Source organism: Astatotilapia calliptera, chromosome 2 (genome assembly GCF_964374335.1).
Source record: "Astatotilapia calliptera chromosome 2, fAstCal68.1, whole genome shotgun sequence".
Classification (NCBI taxonomy): domain Eukaryota; kingdom Metazoa; phylum Chordata; class Actinopteri; order Cichliformes; family Cichlidae; genus Astatotilapia; species Astatotilapia calliptera.
Window position 1 is genome coordinate 18,360,027 of NC_137423.1, and position 14,200 is coordinate 18,374,226.

The 14,200-nt window shown below is 42.6% G+C and overlaps 1 protein-coding gene across 1 annotated transcript in view; it reads left to right on the forward strand.

Moving 5' to 3' along the window:
• The first annotated feature begins 261 nt into the window (after positions 1 to 261).
• The window catches only part of LOC145432156 (uncharacterized), a 28,913-nt gene continuing 14,974 nt past the window's right edge, over positions 262 to 14,200 (forward strand). The window contains exon 1 of the mRNA XM_080308760.1: positions 262 to 489. Coding sequence (XP_080164886.1) covers positions 262 to 489 — 228 coding nt within the window. The remainder of the gene's footprint in view (positions 490 to 14,200) is intronic.

A 14,200-nucleotide genomic window follows, 5' to 3' on the forward strand; every position in this document is an offset into this window, starting at 1 on the left:
ACTGAGTCCACAGACTCAGGACCGTGACACAGAGTACCTAAGCGTTAATATCCATCAGACAGAGAGCGTCCGTGCACACTCTGATGCTTCACACAAAACAAAACGTCCCTCTGGATGAACACTGAGTCAAAGTCACTGTAGCGTTAGCCTTAGCTTTAGCACCGCCGATGTCGTAACGGTCCAATAGCACTGAGTTAGCGGTCCGACGGACCGTACAGTTACTCACGGAGTACTCCCCCTCGCAGGCGAGCGTGTCAAGCGATGGGTCGGCACTCTTCCATGCCTGCAAATGTCGTTGAAATCCCGGGGGGTCGGCTCCTTCACGGGGTCCTATCGGCCCGGCCAATACAGCCAGACGAAGAGAAGAAAAAACACGCCACCTCAGCCGAAGTGTCGATCGTTGAAAAACACGGGAAAAACATCCGAGCCCACCGTCTGTCGGTCCGGATGACGATGAAGATCCAGAGAACAATGTTCGGGCGCCACTTTGTAACAGCAGTCTGGCGAGGAAGGAGCGGCTAGCCGGTCCAGCGGGCATGTGGTGTGGAGGTTAGCCGGATAACACGGAACCAGTCGGTTAAATCCAATAACAGACCTTTATTCGCCGTCAGCAACATTACACTTTATAAGCCAGGTCTCCTCGGCTGTACTCGTCCGAACCTACATGCGCGGGGATTGGTACCACCAGCGCCAGCTTGTCACAACAGTAAGTAAGGTGCTTTCTTGGAGCATGGAACATGAGCAGCATGAAATGGCTGCCGCTAACAACTCACACACCCACTAGGAGACCCCCACAGCTACTACAATAGTTGGGCAACCCCCCCTAGTGGTGCTATAACCCAAAAGGTTTGTTACAACACACACACACACACACACACACACACACACACACACACACACACACACACACACACACGGGGATGGTTTGCAGTGGAAACACCAATGAACATGAATAAACAGAAATGATTACATGTTTGTCTGAATTATAAATGTTTGCACTGGCCAAAGTTAAAGCTAGAAAAAAAGGGGAGCTATATTTGTGTCTGCTATTAAAATATTATCCAACTATAAATGTGTAGCAGTAAAGCAGCAGGTCCAGCAGTTTTGGTTCCAAACAGAAATGTTGTTGCATAGTGGATGGGAAAGTGACCTTCAGCTCCTTGTTCTGTCACCTCAGTAAACACTTGCCTGAGAGTATGCAAACATGATTGCATCTGTGCTGGACTTAAACTGCCCTTCATCATTTGAATGGTGAATTTACAGTTAGCTTCTCCAGCTTTGAAAATAAGACGCTTTAATCTTTTAAACCTGGAAAAACTTTGAGCACGAGCACAAAAAAAGAAGGTGCCAAAAGACGACTGTGAGTTATGCTGCCTGTGTGTGTGGTCTTAAAAAAAACGAGCCCGCTGAAGCACTGTCAGTGAGGCTAATATCTCAGGAAGCTGTTATTTACCACTGAGCAATCAAATTAGGGTTGTTGGTGGCGTTCTGTTTTTTTTAATATGCTTTTAACAAGAAAGCAATGTAGTATGAACTACAGCTGAGCTAAATGGAGCTGTGGAGATTTGCTTGTTCATGTTTGTTCAGTACGCGACTCATCAATAAACAGTGAGAAACAGGGAATGGCAAGGTACACTGTGGGAATAAAGCAGAGTGTACTGGATGTACTGAAGTGCAGTGTACACGTCTCTGCACCTTCATGTGCCTGCTAGAAAGTATCTGTGACATGCACGAGTATGCAAAGAATAGGATTAGGAAGTACACGGTGTAGGAAGGAGCAGGCCATTTGTCCTGAACAGGCTGTGAGTCCTGTACAGTTTAGCTTAATGAAGCATCAACAGCCAAAACATGCTGCTGATAACTTACATTTCACCTGATTTCTGGTTTGCTGACTCTCTTGCTTTTCTCCCCCACAACCCCCCCACCGCCCACCATTCTGACTCCCTGTACGCATCCCGCACCCCCTTGCTGCCTCTTTCTCCTCCTCTCCATCTAAATCGTGAGGATAGCTTGCGACAGCTTCATTCCTCTTTCTCCGCTAACCGTATCAGGCGCTTAAACCTCTGATGTGGAGAATGTGTTTATAGGCAACAATTATGTAAAGTAAGTTAAGCCCCAGCCAATTGTGCTTTGCTCCTCTATCCCCTTATGTGCTGCAGGTTTAAGTCACTACCCTTTTTTTTGCTGCGGGAAGAATGCCAGACTGCAAAGGCACAAGATTTTGTGGGGAAAACAAATATTTTCACTGAGTGCAAAGAGATGAGGAATGACAACGCAACAGAGATACCTAAACACAACAGGGTGTTGGATGGGGAGCAAGGGGGAGAAGTGATGGACCTGAACTCTCCAAGAGGTACCAAACAGCATTTTGTTTTCTTTTGTTTACAGCTCCTCTCTAAAGGACTATGACCACATATTCTCCAGCTGTGAACTCAAGAACTTCCACAAAGACGGAAAGCCCTTCCCAGGCCTTATCTGCCCGAGTAGATGAGACAGCTGTGGCCTGTGTGACAGAATTATTACTAGGCCACTTGCTTTTTGTCTGATGTTGGTTTCTTGGAGAAATCCTACAAAAATCCTTCGTCTGCCATTTAGCAGAAGACATAAAGGGTGAGAGATGTGCACTGGGAGGATTGCACACCATAAACACTGGGTGCAACGATACACAAAATTCACGGTTCGGTTCAGTTCGATACTTTGGTGTCACGGTTCGATATTTTTTCGATACAAAAAAAATGTTCATGCCTTTTTAATTTGTCATTTATTAAAATTATAAATATATATTTATAATTTTAAACATATCAGGTCCTCATAAGGAGAATCATGTGCTAACGGCTGTCTAAATGACTCGGGTAAAGTTTGTAGCATGCGTGCTTATTGTTTTTGTCTGCTTCGACTTGTCTTTGCAATAGGATGATGTCGGAGTAAATGTGCAGTCATATTCGTTGTGTTCCCACTAGTGCTGTCAGCGTTAATCTCGTTGAAATGACGTTAACGCCACAACACGGCAAATCTCCGTTAACGAGCTACCGCGGATCGCCCCGTGCGTGGGGCTGGACGGCCAACACGTTAACGAGCTAACTGCGCTAACACACTAGTTCCCACCAATGTAATTGAGCATTGCATGGCGCATCCAACATACTGTTTTACTTTTGTCCATGACGTGCTTACCTTCAGGGTCATACGTCACATGAAAACCAAAATAGTTCCAAACGCCAGATCTGAATGAGGGTGGGGGAGGTTCAATTTGCCATGTTGTAAGGAGAGCTTAACTTCTGTCTCGCTAGCTTGCCCTGCGCTCAGTGAATCTGCATTCGAGTACTCCGCCTAGGCTGCACTGTCGAGCGCAGATCCACTGAGCGCTCAACACAGACAGCATCGTCAGAAGGAAAGTTAATAAAATAAATTTAAAATGTTGTATTGTTCGATACATATGCGTACCGAACCGAAAGCACTGTATCGAACGGTTCAATATCGATACGAATATCGTTGCACTCCTAATAAACACCCCTGTGGATACAACAGTGAAAACAAAGTGGCTGTCCATTTGCATTAGCTGAACTTTATTCCACTATTTTCTTTATTTGATATAAAACAGGAAACCTTTAAAAGCTTGTCAATATCAAGAAGCTGCAATGAACGCTCTGATATGAAGCACAAATACTGCCTTTACTATGCTTGATGAGTTTAGTTTTATGTTCTCATAGCTATTTTTCCCTGTCGCTAATTTATGCAGTAAAAGTCTGAAGCCAAATTATCATGTTGTTACTTTAAGACACCAAGATGGAAAATTAGGCTTTTTAAGGAAGTTGATCATTGCAGCTTGAAACAGCAAAAGGCTTCAAATATTCACCTATTCTTTATTTTTCTTTCTTTTCTTTTCTTTTTTTTCTTTCCATTTTCATTTTTCTTTTTTTTCTTCTCTTTTTTTCTCCTTTTTTTAGAGAGAGCAAGGGAATAAAACTTTTACCCGAGCCACAAAAATAAGAATACAATTGTTGTTTTTATGTGTGAGTTTGAGTTTTGCATTTTGACTTTTGGATTATTTTACTTTAAGCCGTTATTGGATTCTTTACGTTCTCTGGCTTTGTTAGTATTAGTACAGGTAATATTACTGCTCATGATTACAGTTTGTTCATATTTATCCTTTTCAGTTTTACTTCCTGTGTTCTTTCTATTCTTTCTGATCTCTGTAGCTACTTTGTCTTGTGACTTCCTGCTTTATTTTGATAGTCATTGGTCTCTGGTACTGTGTTGCATTGTGATGTAGTTCAGCTGTGTCACCCAGGTTTTTCCTCTCTGCCCCGATCACCTCTCTCATAGTCGCAGTGAGAGTGTTTGTATTCACAACCATCCTGCTGCACTTGAACAAAGCTTGTGTGTTTTGTATTTCCACACACCTCGGCAGGTTGTGTGTGCAGCTCAAAATAAACTTAAAGCTGCCAACAAGTTTTAAGCCGTTTTCTCATATGTTGTAGATCTGTATTACAATATCAGTATGACTAAAGTGTCCATTCAGTCTTCTATTTTGCAGGCATACTTTTTTTTTTTTAATTATGTATTTATTTTATTTTATTTTCGGTTGTTACAGACGGGACAGACATGACTGGGGAATAGGACAGGGAGACAGAATGAAAGAAAGAGAGGGAGAGAAGGAAAAACAGAGGAGAGAAGAGATGGTGAGAAAGGGAAGAAAAAAAGAAAAACAAACAAAACACCTGGATCACCTGTATTGAGATAAGAAAAAACAGAAGAGAAAACAAACAACAAAGAGCAACATAATAAAAAAAAGAACGGCACCATCACAATAAACTAGCTAACAATAGATAACAGTAGATACTAAATATTACATGTTATTGTGCAGCACGCAAGATCGACAGCGCACAATGTGCTTTGAGGTAGCAGCCAAGAAAGGTGTAGTTGGTGTCTCTGAACATCCGTGTGAACACCTGTGTGGATCAGCATGTTTGTATTCAAAAGGTTTCTCCATGTAACGATCTGCTAGGGAGTGTGGGGAGCTATAGCCCCGTCCCCCAGGGCATGAAGCAGGTATGGAGGAGATCCAGGCCCCAGACATCCAGAGGCCCCAGAATACGAGGACCCAAGGAGGACCACCAGGGGGGCAACCGTGCCACCCTCCTGGGAAGAGCTGAGGAGAGCCCCAAACGAGAGGTCACCCCGCAGCCACGGAGCAGAGGCCAGAGGGGGTTGCAGTGACGTGCCCGCGGGCTCTGCTGGCAGCCAGCTGTGCCCAGAGGCCTGAGGCCCGGTCACCACCACACTCCCTTGTGGTGAGGGGAGATAGGCTTCCATACCTCAGAGAGCCTGAGATGTTCCCATAGAGGTGGAGCCTAAGACCCAAGCTGACATATACACATATAGACACAGACGAACAGGCACACGCAGACACAAACGTGCATTCCCACTCCCATATACACAAACAAATACTTGGCACTCACCCGATGTGGAGACAGACATATGTAGTGTTGTAGTGTTGCTGCGTGCTGTTCTAAAGTGCATTTTATATATTCACTTATTCTTAATGTAGCCAACTAATGTTTTTGGATGATTTTTCAGATTGTTCACATTTGACTAAGCCAATCTGACTAATCAGATCAGATTGCATTTAGCAATAAGTGCACTTGTAGCTCAAAACAACACACCTGAACTGAATCATACAATTATATGGAAATATGATTTTACCTCAGACGCATTGATGCACCTCTCTGCCTCCTCAGACGAGAGTCCAAATTTGCCAACAAAACCTGAAACTGCACCACCAGCATCCTGAAATATGTATGATGGGGTGGGCAGACGGACCCATAGTCCTGATATTGATGCTTATTTTTGTATTGGATTGATACTCGTATGCTCTGTTGGGTTTAGCTGTGCTGTGGTCATGTGACTCAGCATCACTCCACTGAGCAGTGACATGCTGCAAATTTCACCTCTCAAGCAGAGTCGACTCACGTTGGTTCTTCAACAGCACTTAATGTTAAAGTTTTAGTGGTCTTCATAATTGTTACTTTAGTGTGGCAGAATCTCCATCACACGTTTCTCTCCTGGACATTCATTGGGAGCAAGTGGTCATCTTTACATAGAGTCCCACTCCAAAGCTCTGGCTCTGGCTTTTCCTTCTTTCCTTCAGTGCAGTACACGTATGCAAACACTCAGAGCTTTAAACAGAAGGAAGTAAATGCTTCACCAACATGACTTTGCTTTTATGAGTTTTAATTACCAGTCAACACTCAGATGGGAAATAGAAAGAATGCTTCTACACTGGGAGTGCTTTCCAGTTTCATTTCCAAACAGGGAACACACACACACACACACATGCACATGCAAAGCAGCCTGGATGTTTGTAAGTGTGCACATCTGTGAATGTAAGGATGGTAATTTCAATCTCAGTGGGAAACCTTTGAATGGACTTTGGCATCCCTCGTTGAGTCCCAGTTTTCTCACAGCAGGGCGCACACACACACACACGCGCACACACACACACACACACACTTAGTGCAATAAACAGCAGAGACAAGAAAAGGGACTCGGGGAATTCACAGAGTAAAGATGGGTAATTACTCTGTAGGCTAAGAACGCATGCTGTTCCAGCCCCTGGTGTCAACTCCATGACATGATGCAAACAAATGTTTTTGCAGCTTACTCACCTTTGTTCTGAGAAGCAGTCTGTAGACTGTCAGTCAGGCTGTCATGTATTAGACACGTATGAGAGACGGTGGTTTGGGTCTTTGTGCATTTAACAAATGTGATCCTAAATGGTGAATGTGAAATAGGCTTAAAACTTGGCATTTTTTATTTTGTTGGCTTTAACTTGAGATAAAAACGCGCTTCTTGACTCTACAACAATTGTGAAAAAGAAAGTTTTCAGGGGAGTCTGTGGAGTCCTGTCAAAATGAAATATACACACTGCTTTCATAGGAATTAAGAGTGTAAGTACATCTAGGTCCTGCTAATCAAATGTAGTTCATTAGCTTGTCACCAGGAAGTGTTCCGATTAGTATGACGTTTACATGTGTGTGCAGAAGCATCCAGGCATGTTAACTCAATACTACAATTCTCCCTGGAGGACGACCCAGCAGTTTCAGCACAAGATCAGACCATCAATGCATCTAGACTCTGCAGGCCTCAGTTAGCATGTTAAAAATGTTAAAGTTCATGACAATACAATGAGAAAAATACTAAACAAGTACGGCCTGTTTGGGAATGTTATCTGGAGAAAGCCTCTGTTCTCTAAAAAAGACATGGCAGCGTGGCTTATGTTTCCAAGAACAAACCGAGACTTCTGGAGCAATGTCCTCTGGACAGACAAGACCAAAGTGGACATGTCTGATCATAATAGAGCACCATTGTTGGTGAAATGCAGCACAGCATATCAGCAAAAACACATTCTACAAGTCAAGTATGGTAGTGGAGGGGTGACCTGTACCTCGCACTCATTTAGTTGTGACTACGGTCTCTTGGCCGCTGAAAGACTGGTTCTGTCATGGTCCTGGGTCGGTGACCCAGTGTTTCTGAGTTTTGTACATGTTTTGAGTTTAGATTTCCACCGTAGTGTTTTTTTTTCTCACTGTGTCTTGCTCCCTAGCCTTTAAGTGTGTCCTGAGTCCAGTTTTAGGTTTTGTTATGTGGCTTCCCTGTGTTCTGTATTTCCTGTTTTACTTTGATAGTCCCTGTCCTGTGTGTAGTGTGTCTGGTTTTGCTTCCTCCTGTCTCTCATCCCCTGATTGCTCCCTCTGTGTATTTAAGGCCTGTGTTTCTCTGTGTCAGTGGTGCGTCGTCGACGTCTGCTCACCTTCATACTGCGCTGTGTGTTCTGTTTACCTGCTTGCCTATATGTTAGTTTATTTCTCCCCAGTATAGCTAGTTTTCTGTCCAGTCCGCAACCCACAATAAAGCTGTGCATTTTGAGTTCACCTATGTGAGTCCTGCATTTTGGGTCATTTTCCCTGCCTGCCTGCCTGCAGCCATGACAGGTTCCTGTAAGCCTGTTAATCACACTTCACATGTACATTAAGCAGAATGCAGCCGTGTTCCAAACATTTCAGCCAAAAACAGAAATCTGAGACAGCAGTGAGGAAAACCTAATCTGGTCCAGCTAGCCTGGCATGATGAACCCTCTGCTGGGGTGACAGATAAAATGCTGCTCCTCAGTCATGGCTTTAATACCACTACCATTCATATCAATGTGACCACAATTTAGCCATCAAATAATGGCTACTTGCAGTGTGATAACACACCATTTCAAGAAGAAAACAATCTTAGACTGGTTTCATACCTATCACAGTGGACTGATAGACCATGGCACCAGTGAGCTAAGCACTACATCTGCCACATGACTCTCTGTGCATTTCTTTACTGGAAAAATAACATTGTTTTCACAAAGACCTTTTACTGTACTACATAATATTCTGCATGCAGTCATTTTCCCAAAGACATTTCTTAGATATTTCTGTTAAAGGGACCCCCAGTCAATTCATTCATTCAGAGTGTGACAGATCAAAGACCAGAGTGACACTGAGAGGATGATAAAGGCAGAAAATGATTAACTGTGCGAGAAAAACCACAAATAAGAGAAACGCATCAGTAGATTCAGCTGGAATAAGAAAGTCAGCGGTCTTCAGCCTGAGTGTGCCATCTGTGTGGAAAGATGGCAGATACTAGCTCTGCAAAGGCACCAAGAAACCCAACATTCCTTCTTAGAGAAACACCAAAAGAGTGCTGCGTCTGAACCACATGTGGCTAAGTCCCGATGATGGAGCTAGTGGCGCTGCACTGCTTGAGATGAAAATGTAGGTGCACTGCTATGTCCATATGAATGTAGGTATTTCATCAGCCTGCCATTTAATTTGTCTTATTTACAACTTAGACATCACTGCTTAGGAATTCATGATGGACATGAGGCCAACTCAATGTGTCGGTACATTCTGTGAGCTAATTTTTACAGTAAAATAGAAAAGCCAAAGATCTGATAAAACCTCAACCATATGGGCTAAAAGTAAATGAAAACTGAAGGCTTGACTTCGTAAAAGGTTTTTAATATCAGTAGGAAACCTGTAATTTCAAACCTATTGTCTTCTGACAATCAGTCAAGTGGTCGTGCTGCACAACAGGACTTGTACAACTATCACGATACAATCGTTGACAAAGGAGTAAAGCTTCTTCTTCCTTCAGAGTTGACAGACGTCAGTACGAGGAGGTCTGGCAGTGCAGCATGGAGATCCTGTCACGACGTGGGTCTGTACAGAAAACAAGGCGCGGCTGTTTTGATGCATGTGACGTGCCAGCACTGCCCGTCTACAAAGACCATTCTCTCTTGTCTAATGTGAGTCATGGCCTGCTGCCCCAGTTGGGAAATTTTGCCTATAAAACTGACAAGATGCCAACAACTTGTAAATATAGAAGTCGATAAACCAGAATATTTGTCATGAAACGCTGCGTGGCAGGCAGGAGATGAGGACTCAAAATGCAGGACTCGCAGACTCGAGGGATGAACTCAAAACCACAACTTTATTTGCTGGTCGCAGAAAACCAAGCATACAAAGTAAACTAAATTAAATTGGGGACTAACACACTAGAGACACAGGGCAATCCACACAGCATGAGGGACAACACAACACTGACTCAGCGAAACACAAGGTTTAAATACACTGGGAAGTAACGAGGGGAATGAGACACAGAAGGAGGGCACAGCTGGGAGAAATCAGGACTGACGAGACAAGGAAGCAAAGCAGGACACATTCACATAAGACACAGACCTTCAAAGTAAAACAGGAAGTATGACACAGAGACGCAAACTTGGCACAGGGGAGACAGCAACTAAGAAACACAGAGACATAAACCATAAGGCAGAGGTCTAAGAACCAAAATACACAGAGGGAAATACTAAGCTTTGAACAGAAGAAACTAGACTCGAGCGAGTAACAAAAGACCAACCATGAGAACATAATGCACAATAAAGAGTGACAGAAAAAAAGAAACTCAAACATGCAAAGACACAGACTTACACAGAACAGAGGGGGCACAGAGAAACATGAAGGGCAAGGGATCAAAACTAGAAACCATAGAATAACTCACAAGTACAATAATACAAAAACCACAAAGAACTAAACACGCTGGGTCAGGAGACCCAGGACCCTGACAATATTGCTCTATTTCAATAAGTTTGACTCAGTGCAGCTTGAAACTTACAGTTTTTATAATTTTACCTTTGCAAACCACAACTGAGGATTTAAAATGAAGCAACGTGATTGAAATGAGTCTGACGGGGGTTAAATCCCTTTTATTTAAGGATAGCATCAAAGAAGAAGGCATTAATGTTTGTGGGGATTACATGCATTTAATTTTCTCTATTTTCACAGGAGTTAGACTAACTAACATATTTATAAGTATTATCTTTCATACTTAGATGAAAATCCTTTGCAGACAACAACTCCCTCAACTCTGAAAGCCATGAACATCATCAAATACTGTTTTCAATACGACACTTGTTTTTTGGCCTTCTTGTCTCTAAGTTTAAACAAACAAAACACAGTAAATCTCATCTCACATGTTGTTTATCGACACATGTCCACACACACTTTTCCATCATTCTGCTACACGTTCATCTTTGTTCAGTCTGTCTAAAGATCTACTTTGCAGAATCATGCAGCTTCTTTTGATTTGCTGTTACAAAGTCTAATCTGGCCTTCGTGCTGCAGAGAAGAATGAGATCTTATTTTCCATGATATTTTGGGCCTTGTGGGGTTTTTTTTGTTATTTTTTTAAAGAACTTGTTGATTTAATCCTGAATGTTTTGCTTTATGGCTGGCATATGCTCCAGCTCCCCTGCAACAAGTGGAATAACAGATGGCTGGATGGAAGTTCTTTCTATCTCTCTGATAGATCTGCTTTTGTTCTTTTGTGGTGCAGTGGTCTCCTGGCTGGACGGGGCTTTCTGTGTTCCTGTTCTAATTTTCCTTTTAGCTCATTGCTGATTGTAAACCACCAGTTAGGTGTGGATGCAACCCTGATGGTGGGCCTAAGAGCGTGGAATAAAGTGCTGTGAGGGGTTATTATGACTACAGTGAATGCCATTCCATTCTATTCTTTTCTCAATAAGCCTAATGCACAATGAGCCACAAACAAATGTACAAATGCAAATTCAAGAATTATCATAAACACCAAATCTTCTTTCTCCTTCACTCAGGAAGTAACAAGGAAATGGACCATGCCACACTGTACACATCATTTTTCTTTCTTTCTTAGATATCTGAGTGTATGAACGGAGGAACTCTGCAAAACTATACTAAAGAAAACTCTTAAATGTTAAAGTAATATTTTTGTTAAAAGCTTTAAATAAAAAACAAAATAAAAAATGAAATCACAGATTTCAGACATGCACTAATTGTCTCTATGCTCTATGCCAGTGTACAGTGGGAAAATGATAAAAAATGTCACTCTCCACAGAAACTAAATGGATATGAGTGCAAATTAGATTAAACTTGTAAATGAATGCTGTGCTCTTAGAAGCTGATGTAAATGAACCAAACAGCATAGCTGAGAGGGAGAAATGAAAGAAATATGTTATGCTTTTGCTGATTTTATATCTTCTTTAAAGCGTTTGCATATTCACAGGGTTCAGTGGCATTTATTTCTTGATTGACATGATTGTTTATCAGGAACATGTGCTTATGGAAATTATTCAAAAGAGTTCGATGGCATAATGCATACTGTAATAGCTATTAAGTTTGTGGGTGTGTGTGTGTAGAGGCACACTGCCCAGAGACATCACTAAATTTTTTAATGGCTTTTGGCACAGTGTCATAACAAAAGTTTACTCCTTCCTCCCTTCAATGACTCTCTCTTCACTTCCCTCTGAAGAAGTAGAGCATCTCTAATTGACATGCTGTATGCATGGTCAGCTTCATGGCATCGGTGAACCGCCCTCCTGTCATCATTTCCACCCAGAGAGGCTTCTGACCTGGGCAACACCAGCATTACGCGGGTCAGTGACAAAGCGCAAGGGCAACACTTCCATTTCTGTCAGGGATTCTGCTGTGAAAGGAAGCAGGTGAGCGTGGAAGCTTTTATAGATGGAAATACACACACAGACGATCACTTGGAGGACAACAGATGGTTATGAGATCGCGGTGTAGCAGGGAGGAGCTGGTCAGGACTGATAAGTCCAGTTTATATATGACAGTACCGCCATTTATTTATTTCTTGCTGAAGTGCTACGAGACATCTTGACCAAATTATAACTTAAATAACATCTTATTGCTTTTCTAATCTTGTACTTTTTACATTACAATCCATGTTACACTGTGAAGCCACAGTACAGCTGCTTGTTTGAGAATAAATCTAAGCGTAACTTCATCGTATAACTTCAACACTGATTAAGGCATATGCAGCTGTTGTGCATCACCACTACATATTTCCTGTGATCTGTCAAATGGGTGTGTATATTTAATCTCAGTCTTGTGTCGCTGCATTATTAATGATGCAGTTTTCACCAGAAGCCACTACAATGGCACTTGTGTTTATATGTGTGTGCGCGCATTGTGTCACTAGAGCTGTGGAACTAACTTAAGCTGCACTAAACTGCATGTGTTGTGATCAGTGTGCTCCATGTGGGTGTTGTGACTTTACTTTTTGGGGAAAAAAAAGTAAAGTCACAAAAGATTTGTGTGTGGACTTAGCCAAAAAATACGTGGGAAACTGCACTCAAGTTTCAAGTTACAAGTATGAATTTTGACCCTGTTTTTCTTCCTTTAAGCTGCTTGGTCAATTTTTTTTGAACTGCAGGTCCTTGAAGGGTAATACAGTTTGAAGCTGGAGGACACAAAATTGGTCCAAAAACCTCTCATGTTCAGCTGTTTTTTTGTAAAAAGATAACAATGTTAGCCTTTTCTGCAGCTATGGGGCATATATGGTATCACTCTTGGCTGGAAGCAGTGCTTGGAAAAAACACAAACTTTGTCCAAAAACCTCTCATGTTTAACTGTTTTCCACTTTTTCTTTGGTCATTTTAGCCTTTTTGGCCAGGGTGAAGGGAGTATCTGCCATCAAACAAGAAGACAGCCGCATGTAGCTATGATGATGTTTGCTAATTCACCTTACATGCATTAATTTAATAACGTGGTTAGCCTACTCAACGTAAATTACACACGAACAACATTAAGCTACTCACGCAGAGAAGAATGGCTGCTGCTGCCATCATCATCCGTCATCATTTCTGCTACACTGGCAGGGCTAGGGGCCAGGACTCTACTCTTCGGGTTTTTGGAGGATGTTGCAAACTCGGGGTCCGATAACAGGCAACCCACCCGTAGTAGATGTGCACGGTGTGGGGTCTCGCAGGAAGCTATCAAATACGGTGCATTTCTTGGCTTTTAAAAAAAATGCTATGCGTCGCCAGGTGTTTCATCAGATTCGAGAAGTTACCTCCTTTGCACAGTATCACCTTAAAGCACTTGTTGCAGGCTGCTGAGTTTGCATCTTTTGCTGTGAAGTACAGCCAGACTTTTGACCGCTTCGCCTTGGGCATTTTTAATCTGTAGCTCTGCTCTAAAAGAACATACGTACCTGGGCCCGCCTACTATCCTCGGAAACGTAAAATGATTGGCTAGAATCTAAAGTGTATCAGACCTCAGGAAAAAAAAGCACCGCAATAAAGCACCGAAATTTGCGCTGCTTTTCGGTCTGGTTACTACCGTTTATGTCAGAACCGGTGCCACCATGGCACCGGATACCGGTACCCATCCCTAGCTAACTGCTAACTAAAAACCAAGGATCCAGAATTTGTTGCGCTGGCTGCTGGGCCCTGTGTGTTTTTGCAGCAGCTCTATCTGTACTAGATGCATCTGCTCCTTGTCGTTTCTATCTCTGACTTTATGTTATCTACAAGAGTTTCAGTTTTTTTTGCTGGTTCTTCAAATGTTCAATAAAAACATGTATGCTCATTCATAATGAAGAAAGCTTTGTAACCATCCCCACTAGTGAATACTGTCATTTCCACCACACTGCCCCCCCTAGGTCCGCAGCGCTGTTGAAAAGGCTGTGGAGGTCCCTGTATTAAGCACGTAAACCTGTGATACAAAAATCCCAAAACTCAGACGACCACAGACTGTTTTCCTTCGTGGTGATGAAGGAAAACGCTGGCATGTAAAAGGGCATTTATTCCCTTCAAGGACCTGAAGCTCCA